This window comes from Convolutriloba macropyga, chromosome 4 (assembly GCF_964194025.1).
Source record: "Convolutriloba macropyga chromosome 4, txConMacr16.3, whole genome shotgun sequence".
NCBI lineage: Eukaryota > Metazoa > Xenacoelomorpha > Acoela > Convolutidae > Convolutriloba > Convolutriloba macropyga.
This window is the reverse complement of record NC_134471.1, coordinates 72,194,013-72,221,695: the sequence shown is the minus strand read 5'-3', so window position 1 is coordinate 72,221,695 and position 27,683 is coordinate 72,194,013. Positions and strand designations below refer to the sequence as shown.

The window sequence follows — 27,683 nt, the reverse complement described above, 5'->3', positions numbered from 1 at the left end:
CTCTCTCTCTCTCTCTCTCTCTCTCTCCTCTCTCTCCCTCTCTCTCTTTTTCGCTCTTTTTCTCTCTCTCTATCTCTCCTCTCTCATCTTTCCTCTCTCTCTCTCCCTCTCTTTCTTTCTCTCTCTCTCTCTCTCTATTCTCTCTCTCTCTCTCTCTCTCTCCTCTCTCTCTCTTTCTCTCTCTCTCTCCTCTCTTGCTCTCTCTTTTGGCTCTTTCTCTTTCTCTCTCTCTCTCTCTCTCTCTCTCTCTCTCTCTCTCTATCTCTCTCTCTCTCTCTTTCTCTCTCTCTCTCTCTCGCTCTTTCTCTCTCTTTCCCTCTCTCTCCCTCTAGGTGAACTTGCTCCTTTCGTCTCTCTAGTTTCATTCTGTTTGTCTAGGTATGCCTTCCGGGCAATTTTTTCTCTTTTTTTCTGCTTTTTTTCTGTTTTTTTGTTTTCGCGCGTGTTCTTTGTCCCCGACGCTCCTGCTCGCTCGTTCTCTCGGTCGTTTGCGCTCGCTCTTTCTCCCTCCTGCGCCTGCTCCGTCTCCCTCGTGCGCTCGCTCGTTCTTGGTCGTGCGCTCGCTTGTTTTTTCTCTTTGTTTCTTTTTCCCCTTTGCTTTTTTTCTTCCCATCCCCTTTCGCCTACGGCGATCTGCTTTTCTTTGTGCCTTTGTGTTCAGCGCGTTTTAACCCCACCCTTCTCTCTCGCTCCTTTTTCTTTTGCGCTTCAACCCCACCCCTTTTCTGTGCCCCCTCTCATGTGCTTGTGTTTTGCTGATGTTCTTATTTATATTTGTTTGCTTTCTTTTGCAGCACACAAACCCCCTGCCCTTTCTGTGACCCCTGCTGCAGCGCAAAAAACCCCCTGCCCTTTCTGTGACCCCTTCTGCGCATTTAGATGATGTTCCTATTTATACGTTTTAGCCTTAGCAATTTTAGGGTCTCTCTTCTTTTCTTTGACGGTTAGAGAATAGGTCGAATCCTATTCTCTAATCTTCAAAGAAGCCAAAGAGGCCCATGCAGCAGCTAAGGCACGTTTCCGGCGCTTCTTGCAAGACGGTTATCTTGCAAGAGTCTTGTAAGATGGTCGGTTATCTTACAAGACTCTTGCATTTCGGACGGTTATCTTGCAAGATCTTGCAAGAATCTTGCAAGAGTCTTGCAAGATGATGCATAGTGTTGCAAGATTCTTGCAAGATTCTTGCAAGATCTTGCAAGATAACCGTCCTCAATCAACTAGGGATATACCTAAATGTGTGTTTTTCTGATCAATTTGTAAAACTTTTCATATTTATGAGATGTTTCAGATCCTGCAGAATTCTGAAAAAATGATCCAAACTTTGCAAGTTTCTTGCAAGTAAAATGAAAGACATGAGTTTTCGCTAAGATGTGAACGAGTTTTCATGCTCTAACGAAATTTTCCTTCAAATTTCATTCAATAGTAGGACAGGTTTGACACCTCTAATCGATGTAAAAAAAGCGCAAATCAGAATTTTTTTTTAAAGATTACGCAAGAATCTTGCATAGTGGTTGAAAAATCTTCATTTCTCTCATGATTAGGCTGACCTTTTTGAGGTTATAAACAGCTATAAACTATGATAAAGGCCAAGAGTGGTAAAAAGTTTTGAACTTAAAAAACAGATTAAAAACTTTACCACGATAGATAATCAGTTGTGAGGAGCAACATTGAAGTTCTATCGTTGACCGAACAATCAGTTTCAAAGTTTACCAGTTTCAACTAACAAATGAATATTCGCCATGTGAAAACTGTTTTTGATTGTCTATTTCTTTAATTTTTAATAAATATCTTGGAACCGTAATTGCGAATTGTCTCACTTTACTCAGGTCAACAACAAAACAATAAAACGTCAATCAAGCATGACCAAAACATGAACTTTTGAGCAAAACGTGAACTTTTGAGATTTCAAACTGCACATAAAAAATGTTGGTGCCAAGCTATGATTATGGCTTATGAATATGCTCTTTGATGCGTGGACTATAGTTTATTGAACAAATTTACCAATGTTAATTTACAAAATGAAGACGTCTTTCTCTCCAAATTTAAACAAACGTTTTATGAAGGTTTTGAATACACGCACATACTTTTTATTGTTTTTGTTTTGAAGATTTGTGAAGATTTGTTCTAATATTTGACCATTGGTAGCTTTTTGCTCATTACTAAACTTTTTACGTCACCTGAATTGTTCACACAGCTTGATAAACAATAAATCACACTTTAAAGTAAACAAAAGGACATACATTGACAAGCTAGAGATTTTAAAGCAGAAAAACAAATTTAACATTTTTACCAATTTTACCTTATAGGGAGAAAATTAATTTCAAAAAAATTTTATTCAAAAATTTCACATTCAAATTTACAAACCAATGAGGGCTAATTTAAAACTTTGCTCTTCTTTTAATTTTTTCACTTTATGTTTTGTTCTATATGGGTCTGCAGTAACCTGGGCGACTACGACAAGTAATGAGACTCGAAACGGAGTTACAGAACAGACCAAATTGATGGAGCGACTCAAAAATTCTCTTCCCAAATACGCGCCTCCTGATGATATGAAAAACAACACAGTTCACATATTCATAGGTAAAGTTGGGGGTAAAATGCGAAAACGGCTCAGGTTTTTGTAGGAAAGAAGACCATGAAGAAATCATTAGATACGGAAATACCCCACGCGCTTTCTGGGTGAAGTCTGGGTATTGATAGAATTTGAGAACAAAGAGCGATATTAAACCGAGAAATATTTGAAAACTCAAAAGTAGAAGAAATCAAAGAAATAAATTAAAACTTAAAATATTGGATTGAATGAAAATTTGTGGTCACAGGGAACAGTTACGATATTTATGACGTGGTTGAAATCTCCATCAACTACATACAGTAAAAAGATATGTATCCGAATATTCATAGTAAAATACAGGCATCTTTACACAAAAGGTTTTGACCGTTTTTCACTTCTCATTTTTGAGATTTTTCTGGTCAGAGACGAATTCATTTCTGTAGGGAAGATATGTCAACTTTCAGCGGCAAAGTTCATCGACAACTTTACAAGGTTGCACTGTGATGGTTTCAATGAAACATCAAGAAACTTAGAAGTTTTATTAAAGTTTCAAAGAACGAAAGAGGAACTTACCTGACGAACTTTATTGCTTTGTCAATAAGTAATGGCTACAAAACTAAACTCAATACTAATTTTGTTTTGGCGCTATCATTATCTTATTGACCTATCAATCATATGTCAGAAGTAAATTCTCCCACCAACAGAAACCTAATTCTAACATCCACTGACCTCCAACTAATGAACTCGATTGTACCCAAGCCATATATGATTCTCATGAAATGTTGATGAAAATAGAAAGTCACCTCCGGGATTCGGAGTTAAGATCTTTTCACATGCCAATCATGTTAAATATTTTTAGCTAATCTAAATTTTCTCTGTATATTTTCGCATAGATAACCACTATAAATACAAGCTAATTTTTGTATTTTTTCAGTTCAAAATTTAATTTAAAATTCAACTTATTGAATTCTTTGACCCGTGTTATCGACCACGACAATGGTGTCCAGACCAGCTACAGACAGACAAATTTTGGATCTACAGAATGCAGAATCAGCTACTGCGTGGATTATGTCTTTTGCGGCGAAATGTCGCGCAGAGAAGAAAGAGGACAAGGTCAGCACCGATGGTACTGTACAGGACCTACAGGTAACCAATCTCTTTCTTAGTATGTGCGGGCATGATGCAATTATTAAACTTAGGAGCTTAATGAGTCCTAGGAATTTAATAGACACACCGTATAAAGACATCAGATTGGCGATTCAAAATTATATTTCTCCTAAAGAGAGAGTAGTAACGGCAGAAAGGGCTGAATTTCTGTCCGTAATCCAAGGTGTAGGGGAGTCAGACGACGACTTCCTAGCACGTCTTAGAGAGGAAGCACGCTATTGTGACTTCGAAAAATTAAAAACAGTGGCCAACCCCGAAGAGGAGTTGGTAAAAATAAAGTTTATTTCAGGCTTGAGGGACCCTGAAGCAAAACTTAGACTACTAGACGGTATTAAAGCAAAACCAGCAATGTCGGTTACTGAAATGACCGAGAGCTTACAGTTCAGAAGTCAAGCAATGGCTTTTGCAAGTTCTTCATCATGTAATAAACCCTTTACGGTGAAAGAAGAAGTTGGGTTCAACTTCAAAAAGACTTTTCGAAAACCAAATGAAAAAATTACGACTAATAAAAGCAACAACATGTGCACTAGGTGTGGAGGTAAGCCACACTCTAGTAGACCTTGTCCAGCGAAAAGGTGGGACACTTCTCAAAAATGTGTAGAAGCAAACCCCAACCAAATTCAGGTAAGTACAATAAACAGAATAACTTTTGCGAAGAAGAAAATGTTTCTTCAGAGCAAGCATCTCCAGCATCGGAGATGGGAATGTTTTATACTAAAGAACAAATCTTTAGCATGTCTGTGACATGGGAATACATCTCAATAAATAACTGCAAAGTAAAAATGCAGGTAGACACAGGTGCAGATAGCACAGTGATATCATCAAAAATATGGACTGAGCTGGGTAAACCTCAGTTGGATGGTAAGATAAGACATCTTGAAGCTTATGATGGTCATCAATTAACGCTTCTGGGATCACTTACTTGTGACGTTGAGTGGAACGGAAGCAGGCTCACTCAAAAACAACTCGCAGTTGTGCAGTCTGATAAAGAATTTGGACTACTTGGTAGAGACCTTCTACCCAAGCACGGCGTGAACAACATAACAACCGAGCACCTACCTGCTGTGAAGGGTTACAAAGCTCATGTGAAGTTGATACCAGGAACACAGCCAATGTTCTGCAAAGCCAGAAAAATACCTCTACCTCTTCAAGACAAGGTCACAGAGAAGCTGGAACAAATGGTCAGACAAGGCATCCTTGAACCGGTACAGCCAGGAGGAGTCACTAATGCATCTCCAGTGGTGTGGCAGAGAAAGAAGAGTGGAGAACTGAGACTTTGCGTGGACTTGAAAGTGCACATCAATGGCAAGGTCATGGATGAGGACTACCCAATACCAGACATGGAGACGATCTTCCATAACCTACATGGCGCCTCATACTTTGGCAAAATTGACCTCTCAGATGCCTACTATCAAATTGAACTTGACGAAGAAGCAAAAGATATATGCACAATCAACACATCTCAGGGACTGTTCAAGATGTGCCGACTACCTCAGGGATTGAAAAACTCTTCTTCAATCTTCCAGAATTGTATAGAATCAACACTCAAAGGAATCAAATGTGTTGTGATCTTTCAGGACGATGTGTTGGTGTATGGAACTACCAAGGAGCAGTTCGACAAGAGAATGCTTGCAGTCAAGAGTCGACTACGTGAGAAAAATTTTACTATTAATGAGAAAATATCTAACTCAAAACCAGTCGATAGCGTTTGCTTTTTGGGATACTCCATTTCAAAGGAGGGAATACCACCAGATCCCAAACATGTTGAAAAAATAAAAAATGCAAAAGCACCAACTAACAAAAAACTACTCGAATCGTTTGTTGAGCTAGCTAATTTTTACGGAAGAATGATTCCTGATTTTGCAACAAAAATGCTACCCTTAAATAACATGAGAAATTGCGATTTCTCATGGGGCAAAATGCAACAAAAAGCCTTTGAAGACATAAAAAATGAATTATGTGCTAACCCACTAGTACAGCCATATAGTCTACAAAAAGAAGCAACAGTTACTACTGACGCCTCTGAAAAAAAGGCATTGGCGGGGTTCTTTCGCAAGAAGGACATCCAGTTATATATGTATCGAGAAAATTGACTCCAGCGTAGCAAAACTACTCGAACATAGAGCGGGAAGCATTGGCAATTGCCTTTGTGGTCACAAGATTGAAGCAATTCCTTCTTGGAAGACGATTTACCCTACAGACTGACCACAAACCACTCAAATATCTCTTTGCCGCAGACGAGGAGATCCCGAAGACAGCATCAGCGAGAATCACAAGATGGGCAATAGCTCTAATGGGCTTCGACTATGAGTTGAAGTACACACCAGGGGAGCAGATACCCCATGCAGATGCTTTGAGCAGAATGGATTTTGACGAAGACGAATCCGACAACGATCGAGTGTGCTTCGCAATCAATAACATCTACTTCGCTCAGAGTGATTTGGTGACCCAAGCAGAAATCAAAACTGAACTTGGAACAAACAGACTCTTCCAGGACATAATGAAACGAATCAAAAGCGGCAATTGGAAACAATGTTCAGAAGCGGAAAAAGGATTCGAACAACAGAAAGATGCACTTACTTTACATAATGGAATCATCTTCAGAGGTGTTGTTCCTTTCATTCCACCCAAACTACGACACTTGGTTTTGGCAAAAGCGCATGAGACACATCCCGGAAAGAAAGCAACTGAGGCATCAGTCAGAATGATAGCTTGGTGGCCTGGCATTACCCAAGACGTTCAACACTTTGTTAGTAAATGTAAGAATTGTCAATTGAACAGGCCTAGCCTGGGAAAAACAGTCTCTACGTGGCCAGAAGCCGACGTTTGGGAACGGCTCCACATGGACTGGGGTTATGTTAAGGACCAAGGCAATATATTAATAATTGTTGACGCGGGTTCTGGTTGGATAGAAGCCTTCCCCGCGGGAAATAGAACATCAGAAACAGTTAAAATATATCTTAGTCAGATCTTTGCAAGATTCGGAATACCAAAAACTTTAGTTTCTGATAATGGTCCTGAATTTGTAAGTGGTGACCTTAAACAGTGGTGTGAATCACTGGGAATTAAGAAAATAGAATCACCCGTCTATCATCCAAGAGCTAACGGACTAGCTGAAAGAGCAGTTGAGACAGTGAAGCGGCACTTCAAGCGTGGAGTCCCAACTTTAATGTGTCATTTGGAGCATTCCTGCAAAGGGCACTGATGACACATCGCAACACTTCAAAGACGAGGAGCAAAACTCCAGTTGAACTCCTTTTGGGACGCAGAATGAGACTACCAGCAATAGCAGATTTCGACTTGTGCGAACCCATTCTATTCAAGGCCAACGAAAAGACAAATTCAGTTCCTGCTACCTTCATCATCAGGAAGGGCCTGAACACATCTTTCATACAGCCTGAAAACTCAGCACGGACTATTCTAGTGAGCGACAACCAAATTGCGAGACTAGACGAGGACAATGTGAAAACTGAACCAGCAGTGGAGGAGACCATATCTCAATCAGAACTACAACCTCAGAACACAGATGTGGGACCTTCACATCAAGATGAAGCTTCTGCAGCCACATCATCTGCAGAGCACCAACAACCCGAAACCTCAGAGCCTTCACGAACATCAACCAGGAACAGAAAACAACCTGACAGATTTGGAGAACCTATACCCACAAACTTGCTTAAAAAAAGGGAGGATGTGATGGTTTCAATGAAACATCAAGAAACTTAGAAGTTTTATTAAAGTTTCAACGAACGAAAGAAGAACTTACCTGACGAACTTTATTGCTGTGTCGATAAGTAATGGCTACAAATTATCTTATTGACCTATCAATCATATGTCAGAAGTAAATTCTCCCACCAATAGAAACCTAATTCTAACATCCACTGACCTCCAACTAATGAACTCGATTGTACCCAAGCCATATATGATTCTCATGAAATGTTGATGAAAATAGAAATTCACCTCCGGGATTCGGAGTTAAGATCTTTTCACATGCCAATCATGTTAAATATTTTTAGCTAATCTAAATTTTTTCTGTATATTTTCGCATAGATAACCACTATAAATACAAGCTAATTTTTGTATATTTTCAGTTCAAAATTTAATTTAAAATTCAACTTATTGAATTCTTTGACCTGTGTTATCGACCACGACATGCAATTTTTTGGAGACTCAAAACAACTCATTATGAAATGTTTCGGCCATTCAGCAGACCTGGAAAAGAATTTGCTGTGCTGTCCTTATATTATGTTAGATTAAATTTGAATTTGCAAACGTCGAATAAAAAGTACATTACATTCCTCTTAAAACAATTCCGGTAGGGGTCAGTAAAGTAGATCTTCATGTTACACATCATTTTGTTCTTCAATGAACTAGTAAAATGTCGGCACCACTCGAAGGGTTCCGATTTGTATGTCTCTCAAGTGCTGAGTGCACCCATGCAATGTACTTTTTATTCGACGTTTGAAAATTCAAATCTAATTCAACATAATCTAAGGACAGCACAGCAAATTCTTTAAGAGGTTTCTTTGTACGTAATTTTCCCGAATTGTATGTAAAAAAGTTTGGAGTTTTGTTTTCGATAACGTTATTAAATTTTTGAATATGTTAATGTGTAGTTATGAAAAAAGATTTGAATATCTTACGTACTCACACTACCAAACATTTCTTATTGTTTGTTGTCGATTTTGCTTGTAGAGTTAAAATTCGCTTTTTCTAACTTCTTCACTTAAATTTCAGTATTTCAAATTTGTTGATAGCTTTATGCAAACAAAAGTGTCATCCTTTTCTAAGAACATTTGAAAGCATTTAACTAGTTTATAGAGGTGAAATTCTTGTGCGTTCAAAACTTTTCGGTCTTTTTTGGCCTTCTGAACGCTTTCAAAATTTCGAATACTAAAAATAGTTCTTAAGATATGATTTTGAGATCAATTTATCTTTTCGAGTTCTGTTATAATCGCAGTGCAATACGATAAGACTCCGTATTGCAAAATTTGATTGAAGATTAGTTTTGTGCAAGAGCAGAAGAGTTGGTCGACTGAAGAATTTTTTATAACCGTAAAAGTCATTCTCGATCAGTTTAAACTTCTTTGTCAGTTCTTCATATTCTGAAAAGAAAGTCTTTGGTCCAGAGAAAACATCTAAATTTTTCATCCTATTTGTATTTGTTATTGAAATTTGAGTGTTTATAGACGTCTTGGTATTTATAGACGTCTTTCCTAAACTCATCCGACCTTTGATCCAAGTGAGCATTGCACATTTTTCGATTCAAATACCGAAATCATTTTTGTTGTAAGAAGGTCCATTATGAACCATACAAGTCAAAATTCACGGTCCATACAAGTCTGACATCGGAGGTCACCTGAAAGACCTCTGATCAGAAAAAGTTCAAGATCATTGGCCAGACTAAAGTGCCATCGAGGACTTCCAGACCATGTATTTGAACGTACCATGCTCAGGTGTGCGGTTGAAAATTGTCTGATCAGAAGTGACTTCGGTCTGGACACCGCGATCTGGGTACTCTTTATTGTGTTCATCTATCTCGGCGTTTTAGATATCTACCAAATATCAGACGTGAATGAGAGACAGGGGGTGATAACAGTGAAATTATGGCTGTATTATTACTATTACTCAGAACATGCCAAGTGGAATGCGTCCGAGTACAGGTTTCCTGGGCTTCTGGTACCGAAGGGAACTTTCTGGGAAGCTGATATTGGTATGCTCAATGCTTGTTCTCTCTCTTTTAACTTTTTCGTGAAGTGCTATTACCTTTACAAGTTTAAATTGGATTACAAACCTAATCTGATCACAGCTGTAATATTTTTACGCGCTGGACAATTATTTGAGCAAGCAGTGTAGAATCTGTATTTCAGCGCATAATTGCATCAAGATTGAGCTGACCGCTCAAGGAGCTGTGAAAGAATGAAACATGTTGTACAGAACCAATTCAATTTGTTCAGATCATTTCTGGGGGTCTAGGAAATAAACCCCCACGGAAAATAATTCCCACGGAAATAAAGCCCCATTCTAAAATTGAATTCTGTTAGTGATAATTTGTTCGGTTGAGGTAGTTTCATATCAACTCCCAAGAGCCGCTGAGGTATGGCCGAATGCGCTAAATGCGCAGCTTTTTACTAGTAAAGTGGGGGTTTATTTCCTATCTAAAATAAAGTGGGTTTTGTTCTGTGGGGTTTTTTTTCCGAAACCGCATTTCTGGCTCAGTTCGCGCAACTCAATCTGGGATCCCTAGTCGAAAGTTTGATTGCGGAATTTTCTCTAGGGAATTTTATGGCAGCATATTTTTGTATTAATTCAGCTCTCATCAGCAATGCATGGCCCAGTTTTTCGGGATTTCTAACTTTTTTTCACAAAAAAGTAAACATGGCGGCTCTCGAAAAAGCCAAAAAAACCTTTCAAATAAACATGATGTTGTTCAAAATTCCAATTAAGACTTCAAAATATTGCAATGGTTGTGTTTCAGTTGAGCTTGATGCAATTGACATTGTTCACGAATCTTTTGAACGTCAGTTACTGTTCGGATTTACAGGATTGGTAGCCTATCGCACATCCATATCAACAATCAAGTTCTCATGCACGTTCGATGTGTCTATGTTCCCCTTTGACAGTCAAACTTGCGTCTTCAAGTTTGGACCCTGGGCGCTTGACAAAGATGTGTACAGATTAGGTATGTCTTTACATAATGCCAAGATTTTTTGGGAAAAAATTTGGAGAACTTTTTTTGATATTAGTTGAAATAATCTGTTAATCTGATCAAACAAGCATTGCAAATAAAATGATCAAAAATGATCAAACTGTCATAAAATGATCAAGGTGTTCAAAGTCAAACTATTTGTTCTAGTTTATCTCCAATTTTTAAAGATACCTACCAGATGTTCTACAATAACAATTCAGCAAAAGTGAATTTTTATCTCATAAGAGTGGTCCAAGAATAAAAACTTTCGCGTATCCGCTTTTAACTCTCGATATACTTTAACAAAGCATGGCAAAGTTGTTTTTTGCTTTTTTTAATCATCTTAAACATCACATATCTAGTTGCTCTAAGAAACAAGAGAAGATTAAAATAACACTTTATCTTAACTTTTGCTAAGGTAAATTTTAAACACTACATACTTCGAATTATTAGTGTGCCGCGATTAAATTCAATTGATAATTTTTCCAATTTTTTCTTTCGAGAAATCAAATTAAGCTGAGTTTTGAAGAGTCAGTTGAAAAAATAGTTCAGTCGATAAAAATGGAACTTTAACCATTTTCCATCTTCCTAATTTATTTCACTATTGTACCACATATAAAAGCTACATAGATACTAAGTTTGCTCGTGCCTATCGCATCCAAATGTCCTCCACATCATGGCGTGAGAGTGGCAAAAGAGTTTGCGGTATTTTGTTGATGGGAGGGCGGGAGTGTTTAGATCTTTCAAGGGGAACAAAATGCTGTAACAATGTACAAATGGGGCCGCAATGGGCTACGAATGCAGAAGTTTTTGAGGAATTGACTCCAGGGCCAAAACTTAGATCTATTAGGAGGCTTCAATTTAATTTTTTTCTCATTGCATCCTACGCTTACAAATTTTTTTGGACGGAAAAATCCAACCCCGCCCCAGCAAAAAATTGTGCATAAAACATTGAGCAAAAAATTATTATGTTTTCAGGACCGGATGCTCTAACGCCTTTGGAAGAAGCCGACTTAGCCTACTACAAGAAACACGACGAATGGGAACTAGTCCCCCCAGTCAAAATATCCTACAATGAACGGGACTGGCGAGGACTTGCCTTTTTTGACCAAATGATAGTCGAGTTAAACCTGAAACGTGAACACCTATTTTACACAGTTATTTTCCTCCTACCCAATATCCTTTTATATATCCTGTCGGCTCTTGTTTACTTAATTCCACCCGAATCGGGGGAGAAATTGTCGCTCTCAATCACGATTCTTCTCGCGGCTGTTGTGTCTTTTGGAACAATTTCGGATATTTTGCCAGCCAGCTCTCGTAATTTCCCTCTCGTGGCCATTTTTCTAGGAATTGCTGTCACTCAAATGACTTTGGACACGATTTTGACAGCCGTCGGTAAATACGTTTAGATTGAGTACGCTTTTATTGAGAATTTGTCGAGGCACAGGTTGTTCAGATCTATTCTGTTTTGCCCCCACCCCCAGTATTTTTTTCGCCCCCCCCAATTACATACAAATTTTATGTTATATAGCACGTTACTATGTGAAAAAATAGCACGCGCGCCTGGGGGCGTAAAATATATAAGCCCACTAAACTGGGGGGGGGGGCAAAACAGAATAGATCCGGTTGTTCAAAGGAAATAAAAATGTTCTACTTTGCTCTATATTCATCAAATATGACAGAGAATGTGTCGAGTGGAGGGAACGAAAAGGATTGGATGGATTGCTGACAGCAATGAGAGAAAATTTTTACGCTTATTCAGTTCAATGCGCTCCAAAACTTCAAGGGTTCACATTCTGCTCATTTTATTTAGTTAGCATTCTGTTCTTTTTGCTCTTTTCCTTTTATTTTTATCGGAAAATTGACAAAATAATAATAAGGGTTTCTCAATGCAAAACTGCCTTAAAAACCAAGCAGTTGATTAAAAACAAGATGAATCTATGTAAAAATCTATTTCTTGGTTTTTCAATGATAGTAAGGATAAGGCGGGTCTTAAGAATGCTTCTTGGTTACGATCATGAACTACTCGAAAATATTGAAAACACTTCTACCGCAGAAATATATAATTTCTTTCATAAATTTTTAGATAATTCTATTTTAGCTAATCAAGACAGAGTCGGAATGTTTCTTTTTTGAGTTTTATTATCACAGCTTAAAGGTGTTCCTAAACAAAAATTAGGTTTTTTGCCATGTTTAATGGCACCTAGACAAACTGTCCTTTCTCTTTATAATTCATTTTGAATAATTTTCATCGTATATATCAAGGTAATTGCGAAGATACTTATTGACGGATGGCGCTCCTATTTTTTTTACACTTCAAAGAATTTGAATTGTATTGGGGCGCTATCTTTTTTTAAATATCTGTTCACACATTTTCATGATGTTTGAAGTCAAGTTGGAGTGGTGATTTTGGTCACGACGAAACAGAAAGTGGAGCGAAAAAGCGAGTTGTTTTGCGGCGTGAATTTTTTCGCTCTTATTTTAATATAGATTGAGCAAACGGTGTCTGAACAAAAATTCGCCTTCTCCCTAGTCGTTTTTTGTTCGCATGCGGCAATTTCACTTTGATGTTTACTATTTTTTCGATTTTGGTGGATCGGATTTTTTTTCTAATTAGTTTTCCCAATCCATTCATAGTTCATTGCAGGTCTAGATTTTTGTTTAGTCAATGAAAATTCTTTGAATTGTTCGTCAGGACTTGTCCTGCTATGTCTTTCACTTCGTCGAATTTTTTTTTCGCTTTACCCATTTTGCCGCTTTTTCGACTTTTTGCGTGAAATCTTTTTGACTTCTCTAGGCTAGTTTTACTTTTCTGTCATTCTGCTATGTTTCACTCTTCTGTCCTGCTATGTTTTTACTTCGTCGAACCTTTTTTTTCGCGTTACCCATTTTGCCGCTTTTTCGACATTTTGCGTGAAATCTTTTTGACTTCTCTAGGCTAGTTTCACTCTTCTGTCATTCTGCTCAAAGTCCTTTTAAACAGCAGCTGATCAGCAAAGCAATTCAAAATGAAGAGAGTCAGTATAAAAAATCAAAGTCCGAAATAGAAACGGGATAAACCCTTAATAAATACTTATTGGTATTGATACTAGACCCTGTAGCCTTTCACTGAGAGACAGGAGTTTGTTCAATTACGAAATGACATCAAAATAAATCGCACTTAAGAATGTTTTTATACAAAAATCAATTTTTGTTGATATTTTCTTTTCTATCAATCCCAATAGAGTTATAGGAATCAACGGCGGCTATTTTCCGGCAATCTGCCGGGTATGTTCATTATTGAATTTGTAGCAATGAAAAAAAAACTTAATACTGAGCAACATTTTCAGTGATCAACATTCACTTCATAGAAGGAAGATCCAAAATGGGCTACAGGTGCAGAAGATTCCTGGTGAGTAAATACATGGCCATATTTGGACTAAGACCATGCCCCATTGAGAAGGCATTTCCTGGGAAAAAGCAGTGGGATGAATTGAAAGCCAAGGAGAAAAAACAGGAAGAAGGGAAACCTCAGACAACTTTAAGTCCAAAGAGTTTGGGAAAGAACAACTGGGTGAGAGTTCTCGATTCGACCAGCGAGAAATCTTTGGTTTCAGGGATGACTTCTATTTTTTTTAAAAAAATGCTTTCACGAAGAAATATTCTGGGCTGACATTTAAGTTTTTTTTTAATTTTGCATTTTCTCTCGATTAATGATAGTTTCTATATTTTTGTTGATATTGTGGTAGCTTATGTTTTGACTTTTAAGCGGTTGTGGCTATTATATATTTGCTAGTTTGTAAGTTTCACCAGCTTCTTTTCATATTGAAGAGACGATGATCTATATTTTCGGGCTTGAGTACAGGCGAACTTTTCTCATCCACCGTAATCTTAAACTCGTCATCCTTTAATTGCAGGTCAAAGCTCACCCGTGATTCTCAGCAGTAGATAATTAATATTTTTGTTGAAAAAATCGGACCATGTAAGAAAATGAAGAAGAAAGAGATTTTCAGGGTCTGTTTCATCAAGTAATTTGACGTGAATAAAACTTTCGATACTTTGTCATGCTTTTTGAGCACGTGAAAAATTCATTAACTGATACTGAGGAAATTTATATGGTCACTTGAATACCAAATCACTACTATTCGTGTGTCCAGTTTTCAAAATTAAACAGAAATCTACTAAAACGAGTCTTTACCAATCGATATCAAAATTAATTGGATTTCAGAACTTTTGGTAATCCGTTTTTACCTCTGTCCATTGTAACCTAAGTGAGAAGTTGCCATAGGTCAGAAAGACAATATAATTAATACACGCATATTTAAAGTATTGCCGGGGCAATAAACAGACTTCTAACTCAAAAACTGTTACGTTCTAAGGCTAAAAGTGCGAACGCTACTCAAGTATTCCGGAGTTAGCTTTCATAGGATTTCAGCACTGAATCATTTAAATTACATTGTTTTTTGCAATTTCCATTACTCTGTACATGTCACTTTTTCTAATTTATAGGCTGTAAAATTTTAACAAAATGAGTCATCGTATGAGCGCCCTATGGCCATTATTTTAAATCCTAATGTATTTATTATGCACATAACTCCTCAGCATGCTGCATTCGATATGTACATGAAAGAAATCTGACTGATGTTATTCTGGTTAGGCGTAATTGCAAGAGCAAAACCACTTGAGTGTAAACAAATTGCCCCCGCTCGGGGGAATTAAGTGCCTAATTAAGTGCCACTTCAACAATTCTTGCCTGCAAAAATGATGCTTTGAAATGAAAATAGTATGGGTGAAAAACAATGCATTGCATCATAAATAGTGGTAAATAAAAGAATCATGCTTAAAAGACATAGAAAACGAACTTTTTTATGGAGTCAGTTCAAAAAAAGTTGTTTGAGTTCGATAATATTCACATTTTAAATTCATATTCATATTCGTATTCGTATTTAATACTCGTATTCGTATTTAATATTCGTATTCGTATTTAATATTCGTATTCGTATTTAATATTCGTATTCGTATTCAATATTCGTATTCGCATTTAATATCCGTATCCGTGTGTTCGTATCGCGCGCTGTCACATTTCATATATCCTGCTGTCACCTGTGATCTCGCCCGAGACGCTGGCAACGTTTACTCGTAAACCACCTGTAGAATAACCCCGATCCATGTGAGCCAACAGACTTCATGGACTAGCTGAAGTCTCGCAGAGGCGCTCGAATCTCGCCGACTGCGTCTGAATAGATCGTAGAATGGCAAATTACATGAATAAAATCTGAAACAGTTTTAAAAACAAAGAAGCATCTAAAGTTCCGAATTAAAATATCAGATATCAAAACAAACAAACAGATCTATATATTTATAATTGAATAGACTTATAATTCAAAAGAAATATGAGTGAACAGTAACAATTTTAATTGATTGAGTCACATAAATAATATTTGGACATCAACAACCAAACTGACTGGGAGTCACCTTAGAGCAATCAACACTCATCAACACTCAACACCCACCAAGAAATCTTTAACCACAGAAAGGATGAGCGCGGCCATGTGACGATAACCTTCACCAAACTCATCAAAATGAAAGTTACACGCGTCACTAAAGTCCTCTCTTTTTATAATTCGAGTTCCTTTGAGTTGGTAACCTAACTTGTTGCGCAAGTACATATTATTTTTGGAGACCAGCTCTTGTGGTAAATCTTTTCGCCGCATATGGCCCGCAAATTTCACCTCAGTTGGCCATATGGCATCGCGAAATTCCTCGAATTTTTTGGAAATAAAGCCGACTGGTTTTGTTTTTGCATCGTTATCACCAACAATGACAAAGACATGACTAAATTGCTTAGCTGACATAGCAAGAGCCATTAAATGATCGCAACGACGTCCCCCTTGTGCATCGTAAGAAATGCTGCAACAATATGGAAAAAAATAGACAAAAGTTTTTTGGAAGATTTTTTAAAACACAAGAAATTTAATTACCAGTACTTTCTCAGGAGTTCGTCCTGCTCGAGATAAGTTTTTGCATCGCGGAGATTTGAGTCACCAATCACTAGGATCCTTATCCAATAAAAAAAATAAAATCGACAACTTTTTTCAGTTACACTAAAAACCAATGTCCGCATAAAAGATTGAAAAGAGACAAAAGTAGTGCAAAACTTTTATTTTGAAATCAAATTTTCTATATGATGGAGGAAAAAATCGACCCCCCAACCTAGGTTTTTGAACTCTTGCCTGCACTAACATTCAAAATATATATGCAATTTCTCCAAAAAAAACTTGTTGTTTGCAATAGAAACCGAATTTTTGAAAGGAGACAAAAGTAGTTCGAAAATCAAGAACTTTCATTTTTAAATCAAATTTTCTATATGATGGAGGAAAAAGTCGACCCCCCCCAACCTAGGTTTTTGAACCCTTGCTTTCATTTACTTTCAAACTATATATGCGATTTCTCCAAATAAAACTTGTTGCTTGCAATAGAAAGTGAAGTTTTGAAAGGAGACAAAAGTAGTTCGAAAATCAAGAACTTTCATTTTTATATCAAATTTTCTATATGATGGAGGAAAAAATCGACCCCCCCAACCTAGGTTTTTGAACCCTTGCTTTCATTTACTTTCAAACTATATATGCGATTTCTCCAAATAAAACTTGTTGCTTGCAATAGAAAGTGAAGTTTTGAAAGGAGACAAAAGTAGTTCGAAAATCAAGAACTTTCATTTTTAAATCAAATTTTCTATATGATGGAGGAAAAAATCGACCCCCCCAACCTAGGTTTCTGAATCCTTGCTTTCATTTACTTTCAAACTATATATGCAATTTCTCCAAATAAAACTTGTTGCTTGCAATAGAAACTGAAGTTTTGAAAGGAGACAAAAGTAGTTCGAAAATCAAGAATTTCATTTTTAAATCAAATTTTCTATATGATGGAGGAAAAAATCGACCACCCCAACCTAGGTTTTTGAACTCTTGACTGCACTAACATTCAAACTATATATGCGATTTTTCCAAAAAAAACATGTTTGCAATAGAAACGAAGTTTTGAAAGGAGACAAAAGTAGTTCGAAAATCAAGAACTTTCATTTTTAAATCAAATTTTCTATATGATGGAGGAAAAAATCGACCCCCCAACCTAGGTTTTTGAACACTTGCTTTCATTTACTTTCAAACTACCTATGCGATTTCTCCAAATAAAACTTGTTGCTTGCAATAGAAACTGAAGTTTTGAAAGGAGACAAAAGTAGTTCGAAAATCAAGAACTTTCATTTTTAAATCAAATTTTCTATATGATGGAGGAAAAAATTGACCCCCCAACCTAGGTTTTTGAACTCTTGCCTGCACTAACATTCAAACTTTATATGCGATTTCTCCAAAAAACTTGTTGTTTGCAATAGAAACCGAAGTTTTGAAAGGAGACAAATGTAGTTCGAAAATCAAGAACTTTCATTTTTAAATCAAATTTTTTATATGATGGAGGAAAAAATCGACCCTCCCAACCTAGGTTTTTGAACTCTTGCTTTCATTTACTTTCAAACTATATATGCGATTTCTCCAAATAAAACTTGTTGCTTGCAATAGAAAATGAAGTTTTGAAAGGAGACAAAAGTAGTTCGAAAATCAAGAAATTTCATTTTTAAGTCAAACTTTCTATATGATGGAGGAAAAAATCGACCCCCCCAACCTAGGTTTTTGAACCCTTGCTTTCATTTACTTTCAAACTATATATGCGATTTCTCCAAATAAAACTTGTTGCTTGCAATAGAAAGTGAAGTTTTGAAAGGAGACAAAAGTAGTTCGAAAATCAAGAACTTTCATTTTTAAATCAAATTTTCTATATGATGGAGGAAAAAATCGACCCCCCCAACCTAGGTTTCTGAATCCTTGCTTTCATTTACTTTCAAACTATATATGCAATTTCTCCAAATAAAACTTGTTGCTTGCAATAGAAACTGAAGTTTTGAAAGGAGACAAAAGTAGTTCGAAAATCAAGAATTTCATTTTTAAATCAAATTTTCTATATGATGGAGGAAAAAATCGACCACCCCAACCTAGGTTTTTGAACTCTTGACTGCACTAACATTCAAACTATATATGCGATTTTTCCAAAAAAAACATGTTTGCAATAGAAACCGAAGTTTTGAAAGGAGACAAAAGTAGTTCGAAAATCAAGAACTTTCATTTTTAAATCAAATTTTCTATATGATGGAGGAAAAAATCGACCCCCCAACCTAGGTTTTTGAACACTTGCTTTCATTTACTTTCAAACTACATATGCGATTTCTCCAAATAAAACTTGTTGCTTGCAATAGAAACTGAAGTTTTGAAAGGAGACAAAAGTAGTTCGAAAATCAAGAACTTTCATTTTTAAATCAAATTTTCTATATGATGGAGGAAAAAATTGACCCCCCAACCTAGGTTTTTGAACTCTTGCCTGCACTAACATTCAAACTTTATATGCGATTTCTCCAAAAAACTTGTTGTTTGCAATAGAAACCGAAGTTTTGAAAGGAGACAAATGTAGTTCGAAAATCAAGAACTTTCATTTTTAAATCAAATTTTTATATGATGGAGGAAAAAATCGACCCTCCCAACCTAGGTTTTTGAACTCTTGCTTTCATTTACTTTCAAACTATATATGCGATTTCTCCAAATAAAACTTGTTGCTTGCAATAGAAAATGAAGTTTTGAAAGGAGACAAAAGTAGTTCGAAAATCAAGAAATTTCATTTTTAAGTCAAACTTTCTATATGATGGAGGAAAAAATCGACCCCCCCAACCTCGGTTTTTGAACTCTTGCTTGCACTTACATTCAAACTATATATGCGATTTCTCCGAAAAAAACTTGTTGTTTGCAATAGAAACCGAAGTTTTGAAAGGAGACAAAAGTAGTTCGAAAATCAAGAATTTCATTTTTAAATCAAATTTTCTATATGATGGAGGAAAAAGTCGACCACCCCAACCTAGGTTTTTGAACTCTTGACTGCACTAACATTCAAACTATATATGCGATTTTTCCAAAAAACATGTTTGCAATAGAAACCGAAGTTTTGAAAGGAGACAAAAGTAGTTCGAAAATCAAGAACTTTCATTTTTAAATCAAATTTTCTATATGATGGAGGAAAAAATCGACCCCCCAACCTAGGTTTTTGAACACTTGCTTTCATTTACTTTCAAACTATATATGCAATTTCTCCAAATAAAACTTGTTGCTTGCAATAGAAACTGAAGTTTTGAAAGGAGACAAAAGTAGTTCGAAAATCAAGAATTTCATTTTTAAATCAAATTTTCTATATGATGGAGGAAAAAATCGACCACCCCAACCTAGGTTTTTGAACTCTTGACTGCACTAACATTCAAACTATATATGCGATTTTTCCAAAAAAACATGTTTGCAATAGAAACCGAAGTTTTGAAAGGAGACAAAAGTAGTTCGAAAATCAAGAACTTTCATTTTTAAATCAAATTTTCTATATGATGGAGGAAAAAATCGACCCCCCAACCTAGGTTTTTGAACACTTGCTTTCATTTACTTTCAAACTACATATGCGATTTCTCCAAATAAAACTTGTTGCTTGCAATAGAAACTGAAGTTTTGAAAGGAGACAAAAGTAGTTCGAAAATCAAGAACTTTCATTTTTAAATCAAATTTTCTATATGATGGAGGAAAAAATTGACCCCCCAACCTAGGTTTTTGAACTCTTGCCTGCACTAACATTCAAACTTTATATGCGATTTCTCCAAAAAACTTGTTGTTTGCAATAGAAACCGAAGTTTTGAAAGGAGACAAATGTAGTTCGAAAATCAAGAACTTTCATTTTTAAATCAAATTTTTTATATGATGGAGGAAAAAATCGACCCTCCCAACCTAGGTTTTTGAACTCTTGCTTTCATTTACTTTAAAACTATATATGCGATTTCTCCAAATAAAACTTGTTGCTTGCAATAGAAAATGAAGTTTTGAAAGGAGACAAAAGTAGTTCGAAAATCAAGAAATTTCATTTTTAAGTCAAACTTTCTATATGATGGAGGAAAAAATCGACCCCCCCAACCTCGGTTTTTGAACTCTTGCTTGCACTTACATTCAAACTATATATGCGATTTCTCCGAAAAAAACTTGTTGTTTGCAATAGAAACCGAAGTTTTGAAAGGAGACAAAAGTAGTTCGAAAATCAAGAACTTTCATTTATAAATCAAATTTTCTATATGATGGAGGAAAAAATCGACCCCCCCAACCTTGGTTTTTGAACTCTTGCTCTCAATTACTTTCAAATTATATATGCGATTTCCCAAAAAACTTCTTGGTTACAAGAGAAACTGAAGTGTAGAAAGGAGACAAAAGTAGTGCAAAAATCAAGAACTTTCATTTTTAAATCAAATTTTCTATATGATGGAGGAAAAAATTGACCCCCAACCTAGATTTTTGAACTCTTGCCTGCACTAACATTCAAACTATATATGCGATTTCTCCAAAAAAACTTGTTGTTTGCAATAGAAACCGAAGTTTTGAAAGGAGACAAAAGTAGTTCGAAAATCAAGAACTTTCATTTTTAAATCAAATTTTTCATATGATGGAGGAAAAAATCGACCCTCCCAACCTAGATTTTTGAACTCTTGCTTGCACTTATATTCAAAATATATATACGATTTCTCCAAATAAACTTGTTGGTTGCAAGAGAAAATGAAGTTTTGAAAGGAGACAAAAGTAGTTCAAAAATCAAGAAATTTCATTTTTAAGTCAAACTTTCTATATGATGGAGGAAAAAATCGACCCCCCAACCTAGGTTTTTGAACTCTTGCTTGCACTTAAATTCAAACTATATATGCGATTTCTCCGAAAAAAACTTGTTGTTTGCAATAGAAACCGAAGTTTTGAAAGGAGACAAAAGTAGTTCGAAAATCAAGAACTTTCATTTTTAAATCAAATTTTCTATATGATGGAGGAAAAAATCGACCCCCCAACCTAGGTTTTTGAACACTTGCTTTCATTTACTTTCAAACTACATATGCGATTTCTCCAAATAAAACTTGTTGCTTGCAATAGAAACTGAAGTTTTGAAAGGAGACAAAAGTAGTTCGAAAATCAAGAACTTTCATTTTTAAATCAAATTTTCTATATGATGGAGGAAAAAATTGACCCCCCAACCTAGGTTTTTGAACTCTTGCCTGCACTGACATTCAAACTTTATATGCGATTTCTCCAAAAAACTTGTTGTTTGCAATAGAAACCGAAGTTTTGAAAGGAGACAAATGTAGTTCGAAAATCAAGAACTTTCATTTTTAAATCAAATTTTTTATATGATGGAGGAAAAAATCGACCCTCCCAACCTAGGTTTTTGAACTCTTGCTTTCATTTACTTTCAAACTATATATGCGATTTCTCCAAATAAAACTTGTTGCTTGCAATAGAAAATGAAGTTTTGAAAGGAGACAAAAGTAGTTCGAAAATCAAGAAATTTCATTTTTAAGTCAAACTTTCTATATGATGGAGGAAAAAATCGACCCCCCCAACCTCGGTTTTTGAACTCTTGCTCGCACTTACATTCAAACTATATATGCGATTTCTCCGAAAAAAACTTGTTGTTTGCAATAGAAACCGAAGTTTTGAAAGGAGACAAAAGTAGTTCGAAAATCAAGAACTTTCATTTATAAATCAAATTTTCTATATGATGGAGGAAAAAATCGACCCCCCCCAACCTTGGTTTTTGAACTCTTGCTCTCAATTACTTTCAAATTATATATGCGATTTCCCAAAAAACTTCTTGGTTACAAGAGAAACTGAAGTGTAGAAAGGAGACAAAAGTAGTGCAAAAATCAAGAACTTTCATTTTTAAATCAAATTTTCTATATGATGGAGGAAAAAATTGACCCCCACCCTAGATTTTTGAACTCTTGCCTGCACTAACATTCAAACTATATATGCGATTTCTCCAAAAAAAACTTGTTGTTTGCAATAGAAACCGAAGTTTTGAAAGGAGACAAAAGTAGTTCGAAAATCAAGAACTTTCATTTTTAAATCAAATTTTTCATATGATGGAGGAAAAAATCGACCCTCCCAACCTAGATTTTTGAACTCTTGCTTGCACTTATATTCAAAATATATATACGATTTCTCCAAATAAACTTGTTGGTTGCAAGAGAAAATGAAGTTTTGAAAGGAGACAAAAGTAGTTCAAAAATCAAGAAATTTCATTTTTAAGTCAAACTTTCTATATGATGGAGGAAAAAATCGACCCCCCAACCTAGGTTTTTGAACTCTTGCTTGCACTTACATTCAAACTATATATGCGATTTCTCCGAAAAAAACTTGTTGTTTGCAATAGAAACCGAAGTTTTGAAAGGAGACAAAAGTAGTTCGAAAATCAAGAACTATCATTTTTAAATCAAATTTTCTATATGATGGAGTTAAAAATCGACCCCCCCAACCTAGGTTTTTGAACTCTTGCCTGCACTAACATTCAAACTATATATGCGATTTCTCCAAAAAAAGCTTTTTGTTTGCAATAGAAACCGAAGTTTTGAAAGGAGACAAAAGTAGTTCGAAAATCAAGAACTTTCATTTTTAAATCAAATTTTTTATGTGATGGAGGAAAAAATCGACCCTCCCAACCTAGGTTTTTGGACTCTTGCTTTCATTTACTTTCAAACTATATATGCGATTTCTCCAAATAGAACTTGTTGCTTGCAATAGAAAATGAAGTTTTGAAAGGAGACAAAAGTAGTTCGAAAATCAAGAAATTTCATTTTTAAGTCAAACTTTCTATATGATGGAGGAAAAAATCGACCCCCCAAACTAGGTTTTTGAACTCTTGCTTGCACTTACATTCAAACTATATATGCGATTTCTCCGAAAAAAACTTGTTGTTTGCAATAGAAACCGAAGTTTTGAAAGGAGACAAAAGTAGTTCGAAAATCAAGAACTTTCATTTTTAAATCAAATTTTCTATATGATGGAGGAAAAAATCGACCCCCCAACCTAGGTTTTTGAACTCTTGCTCTCATTTACTTTCAAATTATATATGCGATTTCCCAAAAAACTTCTTGGTTACAAGAGAAACTGAAGTGTAGAAAGGAGACAAAAGTAGTGCAAAAATCAAGAACTTTCATTTTTAAATCAAATTTTCTATATGATGGAGGAAAAAATCGACCCCCCAACCAAGGTTTTTGAACTCTTGCTTGCACTTACATTCAAACTATATATGCGATTTCTCCGAAAAACTTCTTGGTTACAAGAGAAACTGAAGTGTAGAAAGGAGACAAAAGTAGTGCAAAAATCAAGAACTTTCATTTTTAAATCAAATTTTCTATATGATGGAGGAAAAAATCGACCCCCCAACCAAGGTTTTTGAACTCTTGCTTGCACTTACATTCAAACTATATATGCGATTTCTCCGAAAAAAACTTGTTGTTTGCAATAGAAACCGAAGTTTTGAAAGGAGACAAAAGTAGTTCGAAAATCAAGAACTTTCATTTTTAAATCAAATTTTCTATATGATGGAGGAAAAAATCGACCCCCCAACCTAGGTTTTTGAACTCTTGCCTGCATTAACATTCAAACTATATATGCGATTTTTCCAAAAAACTTGTTGTTTGCAATAGAAACCGAAGTTTTGAAAGGAGACAAAAGTAGTTCGAAAATCAAGAACTTTCATTTTTAAATCAAATTTTTTATATGATGGAGGAAAAAATCGACCCTCCCAACCTAGGTTTTTGAACTCTTGCTTGCACTTACATTCAAACTATATATACGATTTCTCCAAAAAAACTTGTTGGTTGCAAGAGAAAATGAAGTTTTGAAAGGAGACAAAAGTAGTGCAAAAATCAAGAACTTTTTTTTTTAAATCAAATTTTCTATATGATGGAGGAAAAAATTGTCCCCCCAACCTAGATTTTTGAACTCTTGCCTGCACTAACATTTAAACTATATATGCGATTTCTCCAAAAAACTTGTTGTTTGCAATAGAAACCGAAGTTTTGAAAGGAGACAAAATTAGTTCGAAAATCAAGAACTTTCATTTTTAAATCACATTTTTTATATGATGGAGGAAAAAATCGACCCTCCCAACCTAGGTTTTTGAACTCTTGCTCTCATTTACTTTCAAATTATATATGCGATTTCCCAAAAAAACTTCTTGGTTACAAGAGAAACTGAAGTGTAGAAAGGAGACAAAAGTAGTGCAAAAATCAAGAACTTTCATTTTTAAATCAAATTTTCTATATGATGGAGGAAAAAATTGTCCCCCCAACCTAGATTTTTGAACTCTTGCCTGCACTAACATTCAAACTATATATGCGATTTCTCCAAAAAAACTTGTTGTTTGCAATAGAACCGAAGTTTTGAAAGGAGACAAAAGTAGTTCGAAAATCAAGAACTTTCATTTTCAAATCAAATTTTTTATATGATGGAGGAAAAAATCGACCCTCCCAACCTAGGTTTTTGAACTCTTGCTTGCACTTACATTCAAACTATATATACGATTTCTCCAAAAAAACTTGTTGGTTGCAAGAGAAAATGAAGTTTTGAAAGGAGACAAAAGTAGTTCAAAAATCAAGAAATTTCATTTTTAAGTCAAACTTTCTATATGATGGAGGAAAAAATCGACCCCCCCAACCTAGGTTTTTGAACTCTTGCTTGCACTTACATTCAAACTATATATGCGATTTCTCCGAAAAAAACTTGTTGTTTGCAATAGAAACCGAAGTTTTGAAAGGAGACAAAAGTAGTTCGAAAATCAAGAAATTTCATTTTTAAATCAATTTTTTTATATGATGGAGGAAAAAATCGACCCCCCCAACCTAGGTTTTTGAACTCTTGCTCTCAATTAATTTCCAATTATATATGCGATTTCTCCAAATAAAACTTGTTGTTTGCAATAGAAACCGAAGTTTTGAAAGGAGACAAAAGTAGTTCGAAAATCAAGAACTTTCATTTTTAAATCAAATTTTTTATATGATGGAGGAAAAAATCGACCCTCCCAACCTAGGTTTTTGAACTCTTGCTTTCATTTACTTTCAAACTATATTTGCGATTTCTCCAAATAAAACTTGTTGCTTGCAATAGAAAATGAAGTTTTGAAAGGAGACAAAAGTAGTTCGAAAATCAAGAAATTTCATTTTTAAGTCAAACTTTCTATATGATGGAGGAAAAAATCGACCCCCCCAACCTAGGTTTTTGAACTCTTGCTTGCACTTACATTCAAACTATATATGCGATTTCTCCGAAAAAAACTTGTTGTTTGCAATAGAAACCGAAGTTTTGAAAGGAGACAAAAGTTGTTTGAAAATCAAGAACTTTCATTTTTAAATCAAATTTTCTATATGATGGAGGAAAAAATCGACCCCCCCCAACCTAGGTTTTTGAACTCTTGCTCTCATTTACTTTCAAATTATATATGCGATTTCCCAAAAAACTTCTTGGTTACAAGAGAAACTGAAGTGTAGAAAGGAGACAAAAGTAGTGCAAAAATCAAGAACTTTCATTTTTAAATCAAATTTTCTATATGATGGAGGAAAAAATCGACCCCCCCAACCTAGGTTTTTGAACTCTTGCTTGCACTTACATTCAAACTATATATGCGATTTCTCCGAAAAAAACTTGTTGTTTGCGATAGAAACCGAAGTTTTGAAAGGAGACAAAAGTAGTTCGAAAATCAAGAACTTTCATTTTTAAATCAAATTTTCTATATGATGGAGGAAAAAATCGACCCCCCAACCTAGGTTTTTGAACTCTTGCCCTCATTTACTTTCAAATTATAAATGCGATTTCCCAAAAAACTTCTTGGTTACAAGAGAAACTGAAGTGTAGAAAGGAGAAAAAAGTAGTGCAAAAATCAAGAACTTTCATTTTTAAATCAAATTTTCTATATGATGGAGGAAAAAATTGACCCCCCAAACTAGAGTTTTGAACTCTTGCCTGCACTAACAATCAAACTATATATGCGATTTCTCCAAAAAAACTTGTTGTTTGCAATAGAAACCGAAGTTTTGAAAGGAGACAAAAGTAGTTCGAAAATCAAGAACTTTCATTTTTAAATCAAATTTTTTATATGATGGAGGAAAAAATCGACCCTCCCAACCTAGGTTTTTGAACTCTTGCTTGCACTTACATTCAAACTATATATACGATTTCTCCAAAAAACTTGTTGGTTGCAAGAGAAAATGAAGTTTTGAAAGGAGACAAAAGTAGTTCAAAAATCAAGAAATTTCATTTTTAAGTCAAACTTTCTATATGATGGAGGAAAAAATCGACCCCCCAACCTAGGTTTTTGAACTCTTGCTTGCACTTACATTCAAACTATATATGCGATTTCTCCGAAAAAAACTTGTTGTTTGCAATAGAAACCGAAGTTTTGAAAGGAGACAAAAGTAGTTCGAAAATCAAGAACTTTCATTTTTAAATCAAATTTTCTATATGATGGAGGAAAAAATCGACCCCCCAACCTAGGTTTTTGAACTCTTGCTCTCAATTAATTTCCAATTATATATGCGATTTCTCCAAATAAAACTTGTTGCTTGCAATAGAAACTGAAGTTTTGAAAGGAGACGAAAGTAGTTCGAAAATCAAGAAAATTTCATTTTTAAGTCAAACTTTCTATATGATGGAAGAAAAAATCGACCCACCCAACCTAGGTTTTTGAAACCTTGCTTTTATTTACTTTCAAACTATATATGCCATTTCTCCAAAAAACTTGTTGGTTGCAAGAGAAACTGAGGTTTTGAAAGGAGACAAAAGTAGTTCAAAAATCAATTTTTATTTTTTGTATCAAATTTTCTATATGATGGAGGAAAAAAATTGACCCCCCAAACTAGGTTTTTGAACCTTTGCGTTCTCCTACGTTCAAACTATAAATGCGATATGTCATGATGGTTGCAAGAGAAAAAAAACTTGTTGGTTGCAAGAGAAACTGAACTTTTGAAAGGAGACAAAAGTAGTTCGAAAATCAGGAATTTTCATTTTTAAATCAAGTTTTCTATATGATGGAAATATATACTGAATTTTTATTTCTATATGTATATATACATAAAGACATACATACATATATACATACATACATATAAACAAACATACATACATACATACATACATACATACATACATACATACATAAATATATACATATATACAAACATACATACTTACATACATACATACATACACACAAATATATATATATATATATATATATATATATATATATATATACCCGTGTTGAGAAATTCTTCGGATTTAAACATAAGTTATCGGTTTTCGTCGCTTTTACTTCGCCAAAACCGATCAAAGCCCTTACGTTTTTTTTCGTCGTTTTGAT

General features: G+C 35.1%; 1 protein-coding gene across 1 annotated transcript; it reads left to right on the top strand.

Moving 5' to 3' along the window:
* The first annotated feature begins 2,019 nt into the window (after window positions 1-2,019).
* LOC142338653 (neuronal acetylcholine receptor subunit beta-3-like) lies at window positions 2,020-14,702 on the top strand. Its single transcript, XM_075388502.1, has 5 exons — window positions 2,020-2,580; window positions 9,267-9,428; window positions 10,194-10,397; window positions 11,382-11,798; window positions 13,733-14,702. The coding sequence occupies exons 1-5, from the start codon at window positions 2,367-2,369 to the stop codon at window positions 14,053-14,055; spliced, it is 1,320 nt and encodes a 439-aa protein (XP_075244617.1). The 5' UTR covers window positions 2,020-2,366; the 3' UTR covers window positions 14,056-14,702.
* Window positions 14,703-27,683: the final 12,981 nt, after the last annotated feature.